This window comes from Thamnophis sirtalis, unplaced genomic scaffold (assembly GCF_051295495.1).
Source record: "Thamnophis sirtalis isolate CommonGarterSnake01/CBP01778 unplaced genomic scaffold, rThaSir2_p1.2 scaffold_7, whole genome shotgun sequence".
Classification (NCBI taxonomy): Eukaryota; Metazoa; Chordata; class Lepidosauria; order Squamata; family Natricidae; genus Thamnophis; species Thamnophis sirtalis.
The window spans coordinates 58,193,872-58,213,498 of record NW_028261387.1 but is presented as its reverse complement, the minus strand read 5'-3'; the positions used below and the strand labels follow the sequence as shown (position 1 = coordinate 58,213,498).

The following is a 19,627-nucleotide window of genomic DNA, read 5'->3' as shown; positions in this document are numbered from 1 at the left end:
AAGCATACTAAATTAATCTCAACTGAGGATTACATTGCCCTAAGCCATCTTAATAATTAGGCTACCCTGGCCAACGAAGTACTGAGAAGATAGTTGAATTTTTTTTTTATTTGCCCCACAATTTAGATAAAACATTTTATTTATTGGTTCAGTAAAATATCTCTAAATAATATGGATATTATTTTCTCATCCATTCTATCTCTTCTTTAAAAGGGATGGGGAAAGAGTTTTTTTTTTTTTTCAAATTTATTGCTGGGAATCATCAATGTTAATGACCTCCAAAGGGCTATCATTCCTGCTACTCTCATCTAATTCTGTCAAAAATGAAGCAATGTGCTTTCCTATGATGGTCTATGTTCTAATCAACCAATTGTTCAATCAGCTGAAATCTAATTTTGTCCTTGAACATCAAATCTGAATCAGAACTTACCTGAATCAGAACTTAGCAAGTCCTGGTATGAATTCTGTAATGTAGAAATGGATTGAACAAAAGTTTTGAAAAGGCCATTGCACAGCTACTTCTAATGGTTCTCTGGAAGAGGAGTTTATTCTAGAGGTCCTGTTTTGCTCTGCTGGTTTATCATATTCCCAATACATCAGGATTTTGTTCATTTAATACTTTATTAGGTACGTCCTTTAAATCCATTGGAAATCAATCTACCATAGGCAGCTTGTATTCGTGGTTGTTTCATGCCACACAACTTTTGCAATTTCTTTCATGAAAAAGATTAGCGATGCAGTTCTTAAAATTAAATTCTGTGTTGTATGACCTAATCTAAATCTAAGGGTCTTTATTTATTCTTTCCCTACATTTAGGAATTATTGCAGGAGTGCCAAAGCTTGAGGATTCGTGACTCCACGCAAAGCTAGGTTCAGAGGTCACAGTCAAGACCATTAATAACAAGGTGCAAACGGCTGGTTTATATGTAATGTGAAGCTTTTTACTTATTTCATTTATGCACTTCGGGGGCTCTGTTTGCTTATGGAGCACTTGGTGTCTGGTACTTATTTAGGAGATTGGGTTCATACAGGCCTTTGAAGGAATGTAGCAAATTGTTCTCCAGTGCTGTAATTCTGCAGTGGTAGCTGAACTTATTTGTCTCTGCTTATTACATAGGTGCTTAGCTCAAAGGTTATTCTTCACTTAAGAAGCAATAGTTAAATTCCAAGTTCTGCAAACTCAGAGGGTGCTTTGTATCTCTCCTTTCTCATAAAAAGGTGGCTGGCCTTTAATGATAGACATTTAAGAGCTCAAATTGATCTCAGTGATAAGAGACTATGAGTAGTTCACACAGGAGTAAAGGCATTTTCAGTGAGGGAAAAGAAGCAAGATAATTTGTTCTATGGTGTGTAGGTACATGGTTAATCTGTAGAATGACATATGAATAGAATAAACTCTTTTTATGCATAGCTGGAGGGCGTTGAGTGGTGAGTATATACACTGTAATGCATTGTAGCGAGTTTCAGATTTTCTGTCTCTCTATGCTACTGGTAGAACAATTTAAGTAATCAATTGGCTGATTTATTATCCATTACTCATTAGTGATCTGTTATCAGGCAGAATTTTGCAATGTACATATTCAACCCTATTGTTGGTAAGGCAAATGGGGAGAATAGTGAAGTGACTTCTCCCTAGATTTGCAAGACTTTTTTTAAATCACTCTGTACCCTCAATTTTCCCTGCAGTTGCACACTATGTTAATATTCACATTGAGTAACCCACCAGAGCCTTAAGATCCCTTTCCTGTTAAGCTAAAACTAGTGGCTGACCATTGATATGTGTGAAAGAGAGAGAGGGAGGGGAGGAATATTTGGGGAAGGGGATCACTAAATATACTACTATACATGGATTATACTAAATTGTCTTTGTCATTTTAAAGACCTCCAATTTGAAAAGCCTCAAATGATTTTTTTTGTTGTTGTTGTTCTTTGCTGTCTTATAAAAACTTTAATATTTTCCACTGCACTTCCAAACCTCTTTCCCCTAAATTCTACTATTAAGATTTCCACGTTCCAGGGCAGAGAGAAGGGGGAGAGAAGTGGCACCTTTCCTCACTTAGAATTACGAGTCTCCTAATAAAAATTAAAACCTACCCTATTCCAGTCATCCTTTATTTTCTTCTTTCTTATCCTTTTGCCTAAGACTTGCCAACCAAATTGGGAATTGCTGCTGTGTTTCCCTTCAGCTGGTCCAAACCAGTACAAAACTGGTACAAAAGTCTGAATTTTATTCATGGAAGCGTAGAAATTTAAATTCACATAGTTTCTTTTATATGAAAAAGAATTGGATTGCATTTGCCTGCAAAAGATAATGTTGGCCAACCTTTTTGTCATCGCCTGCCGAAAGCGTATGTGCACACCCATAATGCAATGCACATGTAACCACACACCGCACTCCTGTGCATGTGCACATGACCCCCCTCATGCACCCTGCTCCCACGTATGTGCATGTGACTCCTGTGCTCCCCCTATCCGCACGTGCATCCACCCCACATGCACATGCGAACCCCTGTGCATGCACTTGTGACCCCCCCCACGCATGTGCGGCAGAGACCCCAAAGCCAGCTGGTCGATGGGAGGCACATGTGCATGAGCTGGGGCAATGGCCTGCGTGCTCGCAAAGAGGCTCTGCATCCCATCTGTGACACACATGCCATAGGTTGCCATCATGGCCATAAGCCATGCTTATACATTTGATATTTCCTATAAAGCAGAAACGGGGCACAGTGGCTCAGCAGTTAAAGTCGCTGAGCTTGTCAGCTTGGGTTCAAGACCTGAGCGCTGTGTGATGGGGTAGCTCTCATTACTTGGCTCAACTCCTGCTCACCTAGTAGTTTGAAAACATGCAAATGCAAGTAGAGTAATAGATACAATTTTGGTGGGAAGATAATAGTGATCGGTGCACCTTGGTGTACAGTCATGCTGGCCACATGATCATGGACAATGCCGGCTCCCTCAGCTAAGAAATGGAGATGAACATTACCTATTAGAGCTGGCACAACTAGGTAGAGGACACCCACAGGTGGGTTTCTGCCAATTTGGCCCAGACCAGGTGAACCGGTAGTGGCAGTGGAGGGAGGCTCCGCCCACCTGCCCGGATGCTTCTGCGCAGAAGCGTGTGTACGAGCACAAGCGAACCGGTAATAAAAAAAATTGAACAGCCCCCCCCCCCTCCACCCCACTGGGACAGCTTAAGTTTTAATAAAGCAGAATAATATTTCCTTATTTTATAGCCTGTTTATAAACTATATATACTGCAACTTCAATGAGCAGTAATGCTTTTTTTTTTTTTTTGGCTGATCTGAATCTTCTCCTGGACTTTTTCATGAGCTGGTTTCTTACCCTGAATTTCTATGTTTTTCCTTTCAGTCTAGCTGCAGGCTGTCAACAGTTGCACAACCAACTGAATGACAGTCCCATTTTCCATGAATCATCAGCCAAGACCAAAGGCAACAACCTCTTCTGACTCTTTCCCACTAGTCATTGCCCCTGGCTATAGTATGGCTGGCTGGGTCACACTGGCTGGTCTCCTTTGCACTAATAATGCACTTGAAGACTAGGTTTAAAAAATCCTCTCCCACACAGGTCATGGCAGGCTACACAAATATTAGTTCAAACATCCCCATAAATTGCCCCCAGCGGGGCAGACCAGCAATCACCTCTTTCCATGGTATGTATCTTACTCTCCTCAAGAGGAAAATTAGTGGCCATTAGGATGTCTGAGATGGAATTACTTCTGTGTAGAAGAAAAAGTACAAGGGACTTGTCAATTTTATTTGGGCAGAAACTGAAGACTTTCACAAATCATAATAGGCACGAACCCATGATAACAATTCTAGTAGGGTTGTTTCCATTTTCACATAGAGGTGTCCTCGCGGCCATACTATTCTTCGATTCGTACCAGAGCCAGTTGATGAAAACGAACAACTCTGTATCCAAAATAGAACTATGGAAGAACAAGTGGAGAAACATTTTTGGCCTACTTGAAGAAAGCCAGATGGAATGTTTGGAAAAGACGCACAAAGCCCGAAAACAAAATCCTCACTTTTAACGAAAGACATTTGACTGTGCAAACACAGGAAATCTGTCAAACACCCTAAAGAGGATTAACCATCATCTATCTTCATGGAATAGTTAGCATCCTGAGTGATGATGGTGAAACACTACAGAAAAGTTGGCCCTATAGAGAAACAGTGGAATCAAGGATTTTGTTTAGGGGTGCAGATTTGTTACTGCTGCCTTGAGCAAGAACATCCAAAAATTCAGAGTTTTACTGCTTCAAAAGGTCTATATTACCTTGTACAGGTAACTACAATTCCATAGTTTTATGTAGTACAGGTAGTTTCAGTGGTGGGATTCAAATAATTTAACAACTGGTTCTCTGTTCTAATGATTTCTTCCATCAACCAGTTTACCAAACTGCTCAGAAAGCTAACAACCCGTTCTGCCAAAGTGGTGCAAACTGGCTGAATCCCACCATTGGTAGTCCTCAACTAACAACAATCCATTTAGTGACCATTCAAAATTACAACACTGAAAAATGTTACTTTTTTCATAGTTACAATCTTTGCAGCATCCACATGACCATGTGATCAAAATTCAAATGCTTAGCAACTGGCTCATATTTATGATGGTTTGCGGTGTCCCGGGATCATGTGATCACCTTTTGTGACCGCCTGACAAGCAAAGTCAATGGGGAAGCCAGAATCACTGAACAACCAGATTACTAATTTATCAACTGCAGTGATTCATTTAACCACTGTGACAAAAAAGTCATAAAATGGGACAAAACTCACTTAACAAATGACTCACTTAACAACATAAATTTTGGGCACAATTGTAGTCATAAGTCAAGGGCTACCTGTAGCTTATGCATAATATTGAAGGTAACAGTTCACCATTTTAAAAAAATCTTTACCTTATATAATAACTGATACTTTTTCTGACAATAAATACAGAGTTGCAAAAGCATTCATATACCAATTTCTATGTATCACTATAAAAGGCATAGAGTTATTGTTGTGGGGAAAATAGGCAAAGGGATTATTATATATGTTTGTCACCTTGAGTTACTTATTAAGTAATAAGGGTGGGCTAAGTTCATGTTGCAGATAGAGGTAGTCCTTAATTTGTGACTGTTTATTTAATGATGGTACAAAGTTATGGCAGTCTTGCAATAATGATTTACAACTTAAACTTGCAGCTATGACCATGGTACCACTCCTCTGGCCATGTTATCTCAGTTTGGTTGTTTGGCAACCAGCTTACATTTATGACCTGTTGCAGCTCTCAATAGCATGTGATCATGCTTTACAACATTTTTTTTTTGCTGATTTCTGGTAAAATTGCCCATTGGGGAAGCTTGATTCCATAACATTTATAATGACCATCATAAAAATTGTCATAAAATTGAGTCTGATTCAACTTATGACTGCAATAACTTATGATGAAGTTCCAATCCCGGTTGTAACTCAAGAACTACCTGTACTTCTTCATTACTTATCATACTAATGGTATAATGGTGGCATGATGCCAAGAATTGTTGGGGATGCGACTAACATTTAAATTCATTCATATGAATTTATTCATATGAATATTCTATATTTAGAAAACTTGCATCTGCATGCTAAATCACAAAGTAGCAGGGATGGGTTTCTGCCAGTTCTAACCTCTTCTATAGAAGAGGTTCCACAAATCTACAGTGGCGTTTAGAACCGGCTCCAGCTCCCTCCCCCTGCCCGTCTGCACATCATCAAGATGAAGAGCGAGAGGAAGAATTCTGGGAGTTGAAGTCCACAAGTCTTAAATCTGTCAAGTTTGAACACCCCTGGTTTTTTTTTCTAAAGGGTTAGGGGTGCAAGGGTCTTGTAATTTGACAGCTTTAAGACTTGCACACTTCAAATGCCAGAGTTTCTGAGACAACATTTCGGTTGCTAAGCGCAAAGCCACTCCCACTCAGTCACATGGCTGGCAAGCCACTCCCACTTAGTCACATGGCTGGCAAGCCACTCTCACTCGGTCACATGGCTGGCAAGCCACTCCCACCCAGTTACATGGCTGGCAAGCCACACCCACACAGCAGGCCATACCTGCAGAAGAGCTTCTAAAAAAAATTGAAACCCAGAACTGCAAGTAGGCATGTATTTCTGATAGACTTGGCATAATTCACTCTCCAAGTGCTCTGTCCCAGTTCTTTGTGATCCATCCTTAAACCAATTAACCTCCCCCCTCCCACCCTGGCTGCTTATATCAGACATGTGAAAAGTGAAGATTATTAGAACATGATCTTCTGTGGGGATTGCTTTAGACACTTAATAGGCATAATTTAGGAAGGCCATCTGAGTAGAACAGAGAATCCCTGACAAGACTCATCCCTTTTTAAAAGCAGTACTAGATAGAAAACATCTGCTTTTTAAGAAAGAAATGTGCACATTCAGTGGAAAAATGAGTGCTGTAGATAAATTATGTAAAAAAGCACATAGAAAGCTCTGGTTATTAGAGTTACCAAAAGAGATTTGTCCTTTTGACTGTCTTATCCAACAGTTTAAAATAATCTTCCCTATCTTGAACCCCTTCAGATATGATACCCCACATTTTCCAGCAATTGGAGAACAGCAAAATGAGGGGAGTTGGTTTAAGTAACTGTCAGGTAAGATAGCAATAGCAATAGCAATAGCAGTAGACTTATATACCGCTTCATAGGCCTTTCAGGCCTCTCTAAGCGGTTTACAGAGAGTCAGCATATTGCCCCCAACAATCTGGGTCCTCATTTTACCCACCTCGGAAGGATGGAAGGCTGAATCAACCCTGAGCCGGTGAGATTTGAACCGCTGACCTGCTGATCTAGCAGTAGCCTGCAGTGCTGCATTTAACCACTGCGCCACCTTGGATAAAAGTACATCTAGCTTATTTTGAGTTACCATTGTCTTGCTCTGAGATTCCTTCCATGTACTTGCAGCAGAGCAATTTGAGATTGGTGCTGCTCTTTTACATTTTTGTGTCACTGGGTTTCTGGCCAGCTTAACCAGCTAGGCTTCTCTGCTTCATAGGAAACATTTACAAACAGTGTCATTTTGTCATACTTTTCTGAAACTATGTGATAAGGTGACTTCCTCCTGGTGAGGATTCTTAGCTTGTTTTTCTTAGTACCTCAGAATTATCATTATATCTACATGGAGAGCTGTTTGGACAGAGTTACCTCAGTGTTATATCCTAGTCTTGAGGTGTTCAACAATTTTCTTAGAAGCTTACATGAATGTTACAATAGTTAATAGTGAATTATTGTGGATTGGGAACATTGCAACTAGGAAAAAGTTATTTATTCCCGACAGATTCATGATGCTTCTCTTTATTTCAAAGGTGCTACCTACAGTATATGGAATATAGCAGGACTTTCTGCACACTACACCTTCAAGCTGTGGAAGGAAGGATATCACTCTTACTCAGCTCTTTGGATGGTAGGGACAACACCATGTTTCCCTCCTCTAAGTATCTATCAACTTAATTCCATTGAAGAATTAGTAGAGAAGAGTCTCATTCTAATAAACAGGGGGAAAAAGTCGCTTTGTGGAAAGAGAGACAGTAAACAAGTACATAATTTTAAAGTTAAAAGCCAGTTCCCATGAACATCTAGATAACACCTTTGCTTTCTTCCCAGATTTCTGCTTAGTAACAGGTTTCCAAAATGTGATGGGTGATTTTTCTATATTGCTTATGGAAAGTACACAGTTACACAAGGTCAAGAAATATTCCTGGATTAATATTTAGGCCAAATCAAAACTCCCCCTCCCTCTGTGTCTAGATCATGCCTTGTTATTCATTAGGTCAGTTTGAAGCGGTGTAAGGCCTGGCATACTGGACAGAAGGATCTTCCCAATAGTGTTTTCTCAGCTACCCCCATTCCCCCTCAACAGTTTTAACTTTTCCAGCCCACTGAGTAAACATTTCTCTCTAGGGGAGAAGAAAGGTTTGCTTGTTGTAGATAGAGGCTTAAATTCTAAATTGATGGCAGGTAGGGCAATAAAATGAAGATAAATTAAGGGAGTTCTTTCCAATAGATTACATCTCAGTGCTGATGAACATGTCTGTTAGAGCAGGTTTGAAAGTTTCTGGACCAAATTCAACTTCTCCCCTTTCACCTACAAAAATTCCAATAATGCCGTTTGGAAAGGGAGCAGCAAGCTTGTGGGCTAGCAGCCTCATTTGGAAGGATTTGGAAGACCTCAGATGAGGGCACCTGGCTGCAGTTTATCCAAATTTGACATAAACTTGAACCAGAAGTTGGGAGAGACAAATCATGCTTGGTATTTGTATAATACTTTCTGGATGATTGCAGGAATTTCAGTCATTGGTACAGCAAGTGTTATGCAAAGTTGTTCTACTGCCTGTCTAAGGGTCTAGTGCATAGATTGAACCTTCACAAGGAGCAGCCTTAACCAGAATTGGCAGCTGCACTGCCAATTCCCAAAGACCAGCCTTACTCTACAGGCAGGTTCAAATTCTACTATTGAACTTGCCTTCATCCATTCTCGCCAACAGACCATCTGGAGGATCTGACTAGTCTCAGAGTCATCCTTTAGCCATTTCCAGAAGTCCTAGAATTGCAATTTCAAAATAGAATGTAAGACATAATCTCAAAATTCTCTCAGGCCAAAAGTACTCTGGAAATGGTAATAACTCTCAGTAAGCTTATATTACTCCCAGGTTTCTTACTTGCATACTTGATAAGAACAAGTATTTTCCATATGTGTGGATGGATTATTACTTTAATGTTTCACTGGCTTTTAATAGAATAGAATGGAATAGAATTTTATTATTTGTATGCCGCCCTTCTCCGGGAGGACTCAGGGCAGCGAACAATTCAAGGGGGAAAAAGGGGAACATAAAAAACAAAATACAGATAATAAAAATAGGCAACAGTCACACAACCATACATGTCGAGAGGGGAGGGAACTCATCACCCCCAGGCCTGCCGACAAAGCCAGGTTTTGACGGCTTTTTGGAAGGCTTGGAGAGAGGTGAGGGTCCAAATCCCTGCGGGGAGTTCATTCCAGAGGGCCGGAGCTGCCACAGAGAAGGTCCTCCCCCGGGTAATAGCCAGGTGGCATTGGCTGGTAGATGGCACCCGGAGGAGGCCAACCCTGTGAGATCTAATGGGTCTGTGGGAGGTAATTGGCAGCAGGCGGTCTCTCAATGTTTGCAAACTACTCAGAGTCACCTCTAGGCAGGCAAGATGTGTGGTATACAAGTGTAACAAGTAAGAAAGTAAGAAACAAACAAACATGGATGAATTAATCAGCATCAAAGCAATTACATTAAGTAACAAATACACATTTATATCTTGGAAGACAATATGAAGCGTTATGAAAAAGCAGCAGAGTAATTTCTCATTTTAAAGCAGTATCTGAAATAGAGTGCTGGATGCCAGGAAGATTTTTGTGCAGCAATTTTGTTTTTGTTTTATTATTAAGTTATCAGCTTCTCTTGATTTTTTTTAAATAAAAAAGAACAAATAACAGTAGAAGGGATAAAGAATACAATTTTAATACATAAGAAACAATTTAATTTCAAATACTTAAATTCAGGGATGTGCAGTCAGGGGAGGCAGGGACTCACCACTGTCATCATGAAAAGAAAAAAAATGTTAAAGAAAAAAGACTGAGGTAATTGCTGCCAGAGTCACAGTGGATGACTCTGCTTAGTGCTTAACTGTTTAAAAAAGCCTCTAAAAAGTGCCCTCTACAGGAGGAGGTGGAAGAACGAGGTGCCTCATCTAGTCTGACTTTATGATCACTTGAGCAGAGTTAAGCAAAGGTTAAAAGCCGAAAAATTCCTGACGTAGATGAGGCATGTCGTTCTCCTGCCTCCTGTAGAGGGCATTTTTTTAGAGGCTTTTTTAGACAGTTAAGCAGAGTCATCCACACAGTGACTCTGGCAGCAGCTAGCTCAGCCTGAACTCAGCTCTTGCCTTTTTCCTTTTACATTTTTTTTCTTTTCATGATGGCAGGCAAAAGCAGAGTTGAAATCCTTTCTGAAACAGCTGGAAAAGATACATGTGTGGGTCGGAGGGAGGTGGAGGAATTCAAACTTCATCCTCAAGTGTAGATCTCTCCCCAAGTGTAGTTTGATTGCATGCAGAGCCTTTACACACACACACACACACACACACACACACACACACACACACCTGGATAAAATATATAAGCCTTACTGATTACAAGTTTGAAAAGGCAACGCGGCTCCACCTGCAATCAAAGGCTCGGATCGGAAGACAGCAGAGGAATGGGGGGTGGGTACGGCAGAGGAGCTGCTTTCAAGCCATTGGAAAATATATCCAATCCAACTTCTGTGTTTGTGTTTGTTTGAGATTGAGTGAGTGAGAGAGGGATCCAACTTCTCTGTGTGCGTGTGTCTGTTTGAGAGAAGGGGGAGGGAGGGAGAGAAGGAGGAAGGAAGGGGAGGAAGAAGAAAAAGAATGAAAGAAAACTTTTTCACAAAGGAGAAAAACAAATGCTGTCGCTTTAAATCGGAACTGAGCATGCCTGGCTGTGGAATTCTGGGAGTTGAAGTCCATAAGTCTAAAAATTTTTGAAACCCCTGTGTCAGTGCCTCACTAGCTATAAACCACACCGCATGTCACTGCTTAAATTAATTAGGCATATACATCAAATAGATTTAATGAATATTCTTAAAGCTGTGAAAGCTAAGAGTTTTGCCAAACTGTTTCTTAAATCCGGGGAAAAAAGGTGATATACCTTTGGCATATGGTGTAACAAAAGAAAACAAAAGAACTGCAGTCATTATAGCCTCTGATCATTATTGATTATAATAAGCAAATGTAGAACTGATGAATAAACATTAATTTTGCATTAGACACATTTCAGAAGTTTATGCTGTTTGAATTTTTCTCAGAATTTGAATAGACGATCTTAACAGTTAACAATAATCATAAAAAGGAAAGTCCTAAATTTAAAAAAAATTGTCCATGAAGTATTTCAAATTATTTAATATACAGATAGTCTTCAACTTACAACCATTCATTTAGTGACTGTTCAAAGTTATTATTGCTTTGAAGAGTGACTTATGACCAGTTTTCACATTTGTGACTGCCACAGAACACCTATAGTCATGATCAAAATTCAGATGCTTGGCAACTGGTTCACATTTATGACAATTGCAGTTTCTCTTGGTCATGTGATGACCTTTCATGACCTTTTGCAAACCCAGGTCAATGGAGAAGCCAGATTTACTTAACAATCATGTTACTAATTTACCAACTCCAGTGATTCACTTAACATCTGTGGGAAGAAAAGTTGTAAAATGGAGCAAAACTGACTTAACACCTGTCTTGTTTAGCAACAGAAATCTTGGACTCAATTATGGTCATAAGGCAAGGATTACCTGTATTTTTAACTATTAAAAATTGTTGATATGTTTCCCAAACAAAGTTAATACAGTCTGACAATTAATCATGGATGGAGATGTTGATTATTTTAATTGAGATCATATCTCAGTCGGAAGGACAGATATTGAATGATCTTGAGATACTGGTGCATTGTGGCAATTTTTCTTCATGAATTATTTGATTTTTGTTTCCTGGCTATAACAGACATGGCTATTAAACCAGAAGAACAAAATATATTGCAATTGTCATCAATGCTGCTGTTAAATTATTTCCAAAGAGGATTCTATTGCAGTTTCATGAATGAATGTAACTTTATTATAATTTGACTACATGATTACACTTCATCATATTAAACTAATAAGTGGGGAAAATAAATAGAAGAATTGGAAATGCAATGATTATATAAACATTGACATTGTGTGTTTTGGTAGAGGTACTTCAAGTAATGGAAATATTGGGAGACAATTTGAAAAATGGAGCAAGTGATATCCCTAAACAATAAGAATAAATAAACAGCTGTAAGTCCACCAGTAGATAATGAGATGCTTAGGTTAAATCCATAAGCAAAATACAATGCAAGATTATTTTCTACTTCATTCCTCAGCAAATAATATCTAGAGGCATGTGACAGAGTTGGTATATACTCATTATATGTTTCATGGTTAACTGCAATAAATTAATGATTCTTACTTTATTATATTAGGATTTTTACATAGAAACATGAGAAGGGAAGACAATTCCAATTCTTGATTTGTTTACTGCAACTTTTATAAAACACCAGATTAACCAAACAGTATATGTTATTTAAATTGTTAACATTACAAAAATAGAAGGAAAAACATAGAAGGCAGAAAAAATAGTTTAGAATGTGATAAATATTTATTATTTTTTGCAGTTTAAATATATGTTACCTATTTAATTGCTTTTTGGTGTAATAATGCACTTATTCTGAGTTTTAAAAGGTTTAATGGCAATGGAAGTAGAGCCTCAATGGTTATGGAAAACATATTTTATATCCTTTTTCTGTTCTTTTAATGATATAGAATTTTCTGTAATGGTTTGTCCAATTGCAGTCCCTTAGCTTCAGCTTCTTCTTAAAGTGCTGCTTAAGTAATAACATTGTTCTATCTTACATTATTGATTATAAGGATGGCTGAGATAGTGTACACGAAATATTTTAGAGTGTTCTAAAGAAGTACCTCTATATCCAGGAGACCATGAGTTCTAGTCCCACCTTAATAGTGAAAGCCGTCTGGCTGACTTTGGGCCAGTCATTCTCTCTTAGCCCAACTCATCTCACAGAGTTGTTTGTTGTGGGAAAACAGGAGGAGGGAGGAGTATTAGATATGCTTGCTGTCTTGAGAGATAAATACATATAAATAATAAGGAAAAGATAAAAATAAAAAAAATAAAAAAATATTATGTATAAGTAGGCCAAGCAAAGATAACCAGGACAGGTGAAGAACAGTTCTGTAATATCAACTATGGAATGCAGAAATGTATTACAGATTCCAATGAAAACATGATAAAAATAGGCCAAGGAATTTTAAAGGCAGTATTACTCAGAGTGAATATATATGCGAGAAAGTCTTTGAATGTAAAAATGCAAGACCGATACTTTCTCCTTTTTTTTTAATACCCCAAACTCCGTCTTGTTCATATTGCCTGTGATGAAGCCTCGTAATCAAAGCTTTCATAGGTGAATAGCCAATACAATGCTATAAAAAATGTGAGTTATGACCTTGCAATGATAGGGCATTTTCAAAGTTGAGCTGCTTGTTGCTATGGAAGCAAAGAATGATGTTCTCAGGTTTTCTGCTATTTTCTGTAATATATACTGGAAACCTGTGTGTCATTTAATTTTAACATTTCTTAGAGCTATTCCATTCTTGTGAATATCCCTTTTCAGGCACACAATAGCTTTGGCAGCCTTTCAGTTGTCCATTTCATAGGAGATGATCTAATGATGATCCCTTTTCCTAATTGTTAAAAAAAGAGATTTAAAAAGTGAGTGGCATATAGGAAGCCTGCTTTATAGACAGTTGCCGTTTAATCATTCTCGGCTGGCAAGAATTTACCAAATGATCCTGTTGCTTTCAATTTGAACAGTGAGAACAGAAACAGCTGCTGCAGCACCCTGAAAAGTACAAAGTTTGCCATTTCACCAAAGAATCATCTTTTTACCTTTACACCTCCTAAAGATACATATATAAAATATCTCCCAGAAGATGGGAAAGCTTCTTTTCAGATTAAAATGTAGAACTATAAATAAGCATAGGGTTTTCTTTACCAACCAGAACACCAGAGAAGTTAACAGTGCTGATAATTTTCATTAAAATCAATTCACTATTTTTTTTTTTACAAATGGCTAAGTATCATCAAAGTGGGAAGCTATTCAAAGGACTGGAGAAGCTACTGAAAAGGTGCAGTTCCAAGGTTCCATCAAGTGACAATATTTAAGGGAGGGGATCTGAATTGTGCACATCTATCTAACCTAGTAGGACAGGTAAATACCCTCAGGTAGAGGTGGTCCCACAAGTAAACTGGCCCTGTGCCATGTAGGACTTTAAAAATGATAACCAGCACTTGAATTGCACCCAGAAGGCAACTAGAAATCAGTGCATCTCATCCAACGGTTGTGTTACCTGGATGAACTGTGGGACACTCAAAAGTCTGCATGCTGCTGAATGCTGGTCCAGCTAGTCCAAAGATAATCAAATTATGTTTGGGTTTTTGTGTGCTTTGGTGAGATTTCCAAAGTAATAACATTGGAGACTAATTTGGGGTGATTACCAGGACCCGAGGTTTAATCTTCTGAGTTGATTTTTTTTTAATTCCAGTCCAAAGATTCTAGAAGCAAAACAAGCCAAGGATAGGACAGCAGTTGTACATGATAAGCTTAGTGGAGGCCCAAACACAGATTTGGGAAAAGGTAGAATATCAGAATGGCAACAATGAGACATGGCAAAAAAAGAAAAGAAAAGAGGTTATAAAAACCACGATTGCAGATATTTGTTGTTATCTTGAAGTTATAATGATGTCCTATTTCTCAAGAATGTTGCTTTGATTCAGTGGTCAAAAACCACATAATTTACAGAGTTGAAACAATAATGAAGAACTAGACTTATCCGTCACTTACCCAATTAGCCATGAATGATGTAGAAAGTAAATGTAGAAATTCACCAAATCCAAAGAGAATATTTTTCTGGTAATACTAGTTTATGCTGTTTATCTGAAGTATTTAAAGCAATGCATATAATAACAAGATTTATTTTAAACAAATGTTATATTAGTTTCTTTTAGTACCTACGACTTGTCCAGACACATACACAAACTCTCAACTTTTGTTCACCTTTTTTTATTCTGTCCTCTCTGTAGAATTGATTTTCTTTTTGAAAACAATTTTATATTTCCATAGTTTAATTTCAACTGGAGAGGGAATATAACAAAAGTCCTTTACACAAAGTTGCTCTTTTTCAGCTGATGTCCATAATGCAGGCATGGTGACCTTTGTTTGAAAGATGAAAATAATGTGCTTATTCCAGGGTGGATAAAATAACTCTGGTTGTTTTCTCCTACTTTTTGGTGCATATGGTATTTATAGTTTACTGTGTAAACTTTTTTTTTTTTATGAGGCACTAAATCACAGCCTGATTCTTAGCGTCCTATGTTTATCAGCAACATCACTCTCCCATTTTGGAACAGTAATACCAAGTAGAGAAAGCTGCACAGTTCTCTGTCATTTGCTAATTCATTTTTTTTAAAAGTAGGGAGATGAAAATCGGCTTGGTGAGCAAAGGAGCCCACTAATGTCCCTTGGGAAAGATAATCTTCTCTTTGTTTTTCATAATGAGTTAAATAAATGCAATGTGGTTGAACTATAACTCCCAGAATCCTCAGGCCCACATGTGACACAGCACCAGCTTTCCTTTCCTTTTCTGGATCTGTCCATCACTGTCTCAAGTTTGATCAATCCATTCTGCACGCTTTGGTGCTTTACATGTGTGAATGTCTATGGTGTCTTCACATTCTTTGCAGCGAACAGCGCAACACCAGTGGAATTTGCACTCGCATTTAGTGACTCGAGTTACTTGAGTGGTATCGTAACCTCTGCCACAACACATGACTTCACATCCATCAGTCCCACGTGATACCTTGTTGCACACACGGCCAGCAGTTCCTAGTGAACCTGTAAGAAAAGAAGAATAGTTTTATTTAATCTTGCATGATGCTGGCATTAGATCTTGGGAAATATAGAATTGAAGTCACTTTTTGAAATGAATTATAGAATTCATTCTTTTATACAATTTATAAGAGTAGATTCTAGAAATTCACTTAAATTAGTAACAGTGCAGTTTGGTTTGCTGAAAATCTGGCCTGAATAATTTCTAACAACTATTTCTAATTATAATTACTATAGTTATACTACTACTGCAGTATTTTCTAACTATAGTTATTAAAATACTAACAATTATACCTACATTAGTTTAAGTATAATTTCCTGCCTCAAGCAAGGTGTGAAATAAGAAATATTGGTGAGTAATATTGGGACGGTGATCAGGTAGCAGGAGCAACAGAGTGATATCAATCCTACTCTTTCAACCACATTTTGCAAGAATATTTTTCCTCATAATTCAACATTAACTGGAAGTAAAATTGAAATTTCTGGATATACACACTTTACACTTCAGATGCTAATTTCCATGGGAATTTTTATGCAGATTGGAGTTCTGAAGACAAGGAATCCTTCCTACAATGTTAGTGCCCAAGTCACCCTTTCCTAAACAGGATACTCTCCAGATGTGTGAATCTCAATTCCAAGAATTCCCCAACCATCAATGTTGAAAATTTGAGGAGTTGAAATCTGCCCTTCTGAAAGGTAGCTGCTAAAACTGGGGAAGACCAATGTAAACAAAATTTCAAAATTATTGTTTTACCTGCAGGTTTATCCATCACACAATAATCAGGAGAGTTCTCAAAATATACAAGGTCAGTTTTTGTGGGCTTCCGGAAGTTCTTATTGGCCACAGTAAATCCAGAGCCATCTTGGTTCATAGTCACTTGGATGGCACCATTGTATTTTTTCCGAAGATAATCTCCAGTTTTGCGGAAGTCTGACATTGCCAGCCAGCAAGTCCTTAAGGTGCAGGAACCACTGACACCATGGCATTTGCATTCTAGTTTCAGGAAACGCTTCACAGCCTGAAATAGAAGATTTAGTAGCAGATCTAAGGCGGAACAGACAAAAATTGCTTTAATAATACTCAGAACGGCTGCTTCTGTTTCTGAGAGATACTGCTTTATTTCTTAGATTCTGCTAGTTACAATAATGGCTTTCCAGGTCTATGAACAATACTTACACCTGCTCTTTTGTGATACATCTCTATTTGGTCAACTAGAGCTGAGAATCATTCTAACTCAAAGATAATAGAAATGATCCTCGGTGACCTTATAAAAAATGCTTCTGCTGGAAGGTGTATCTATTACTATTTGAATGAAAGGAGACATTTTTTTATAATAATGCCAGGATGAAATAAATCTCTTATGTTGGTTTTACTGAAGTGGCAGCTAATGGTGCTAAAAATGTCCTATTTGGTGTGTGTGTGTGTGTGTGTGTGTGTGTGTGTGAGAGAGAGAGAGAGAGAGAGAGAGAGAGAGAGAGAGAGAGAGAGAGAGAGAGAGAGAGAGAGAAGGGGGTTTGGTGGAATTAGAAAGCTCAATTATTGCCTTGAGTTGCCTCTTTCTCTTTCCTGTTTTATTTATAGTCTATTTAGACATTGATAGTGCCAGATTTTTAAATCAAAGTAAATTGAAAATTATTTGAACATGGCTAAGAATCTGAAGAGGGTTCAAAGTTCCAGTTCCTAACAAATTACTTGGCTTTTGTAAAGTTGCTGATGCTGTTATTTGTTATTGATTGAAAAGTTATTAGGTTGATTACAGTAATAGCATTTAGACTTATATATCGCTTTACAGTGCTTTACATCTCTCTGTAAGAAGTTTACAGAGCCAGCACATTGCCCCCAACAATTTAGGTCCTCATTTTATCCATTTCGGAAAGCTGGAAGGCTGAGTCAACCTTGAGCCTAGTGAGATTTGAACTGCCAATTGAAGTCAATTGACAGTCAGCAGAAGTAGCCTGCAGTACTGCACTCTAATCACTGTGCCACCATGGCTTTGTAGCATTATTAAATACAAAGCATAAGATAATAATAGGATAATAATATAGAATGGTTATATAATCCCTAAGACCATGTTGGACAATTTGTTCCTCTGTCAAAATATAATATTATCTCCACATTATGCTACTGGCATTTAGCAGTAAAACTGTTTTGGGGGGCTTTCTTGTTCCATTTTCACCTTTCCAACAAATTTCAGTGTTTCAATTATTCATACAAAATACATCAAAGTAAAAAGGTTCAGCCCAATCCATCTGCCAATGATGCTGACACGCCATCAGTCAACCCTTTTGTGGCCTTTAGATGTTCGCCCCTCTCTATATTCATTCATTCATTCATTCATTCATTCATTCATTCATTCATTCATTCATTCATTCATTCATTCATTCATATTGTAGCCCTATGCTACAAAAAAATGCCTCCCTCCAATCCAAGGTTGACATTACTAACCGTTCTGCCACAACGATTGTTATGCAGATTCATTAAAGCACGGGCATCTTTCACTGTTTTCTCTTTGGCATCCACAAAGTCCTTTGCAAACTTTATGCCGTAATTGATGTTGTCACTGCAGCCCCCCCAGTCAAAGTCCCCTCTGTCATCCTTTGAGCGTCCCCGCTTATGGGGGTCACAGTTGCAGGCTTTCAGCTCGCCTTGGCTGCAGGCCCGGGTGATGGCATATACAACTCCAGCTGAGGAGATTGCATAGACGAAGGCTGCTTCTCTACTACCTGCCATATAGATAACAGAAATAAACACGAGTGAGTCATGAAACCGCTAGATGGTTGAACCTGAAAATATGACATAACAGTAACACCACAAATATTGATTTCATTAGCCAAAGCATAATTGAAATAATGCTTGTATTGTCAATGAACTATCAGTTCATATTCCAAGAGAAGCTAAACTAAGGCATGCCAAGCAAATATTCTAAAATATTTTTGGATTAGCAGTGGATAAACCAAAGAAGAATTACACCCAAGTGATTGTAAAAGTTCATCTGCTGAGAATGCCAGAAAAACAGACTTTTTAGCTATGTACCATCTTATGAAAGAAGTGTAACATTCATGGGTGTAAGTCCTAATTAGGAAAAAAAATGTTCCGGCCAAGCAATTTAAGATTTTATTTTTATTTTATTTTTTATGCATTGGAACAGATAATTTAAGTATTTCAGTTTGTACTACCTCTATATCAGTGCCTTTGAGGTAGGATGGGAGGACTGAATAAATTCCAGAATTGTAATCTGAAAACAGCTGGAGGACATTATATGGAAGAAAACCATCATGGGCTCTGTATTACAGTTTTCAAGGTTTCCCTTGCTTATTTATTATCACTATAGAAGCTGCTTGATTTTAGACTAGATTCTTTGAATGTGAGCATCTATTATCCCAACTCATTCATATCTGGGACTGGGGGACAGGGGAGGGAGATATTTGGTTAGAAAAACAGAGAAGTACTTCTTTCAGAAACATTAAATTGTTTGGAAAATCCCCATATAGACAAACTACTGCCTAATATTTTATAGATTTTCTCTAAATTTGCACCTGATTTTACAATGGTTATAAAAGCAACAGAAAATCAAAAGAACATGCCACTGTATTCTACAAGAACAGCCTACATATAATCAGTTTCATTCAAAGCAAACAATGAATTTGCCTTCAGGGAAACCAGGAAAGTCTCTTTTTAGTAGATTTGGCTATTTCCCCATTTTTACAACCCATGCATCCCGAATCCAGGTAGCTAATTTGGATGCTATGCCTGGGGGATTCTGAGAGATGAAGTCCACATAAATTCAAGCTGCCAAATTTGAGAAGCACCATCTTACAGAATATTCCCTGATCTTTAATACTTGCAGTGGTGGGATTTAGCCAGTTTGCACCACTTTGGGAGAACCGGTTGTTAACTTTCTGAGCAGTTTAGTGAACTGGTTGTTGGAAGAAATCATTAGGGCAGAGAACCAGTTGTTAAATTATTTGAATCCCACCACTGAATACCTATACACTCTAACTGAAGCAAAATTCTATGACTAATAGCAGAAACACTGGAA

At 38.1% G+C, this 19,627-nt stretch overlaps 1 protein-coding gene across 1 annotated transcript in view; it reads right to left on the bottom strand.

The window, feature by feature from the left end:
* Positions 1–14,602: 14,602 nt before the first annotated feature.
* Positions 14,603–19,627, bottom strand: part of WNT2B (Wnt family member 2B) — a 45,488-nt gene continuing 40,463 nt past the window's right edge. The window contains exons 3-5 of the mRNA XM_014066385.2: positions 18,034–18,311; positions 16,342–16,606; positions 14,603–15,593 (exon numbers count right to left, since the gene is read on the bottom strand). Of these exons, the coding sequence (XP_013921860.1) occupies positions 15,364–15,593; positions 16,342–16,606; positions 18,034–18,311 (773 nt within the window). The 3' untranslated portion in view covers positions 14,603–15,363. The remainder of the gene's footprint in view (positions 15,594–16,341; positions 16,607–18,033; positions 18,312–19,627) is intronic.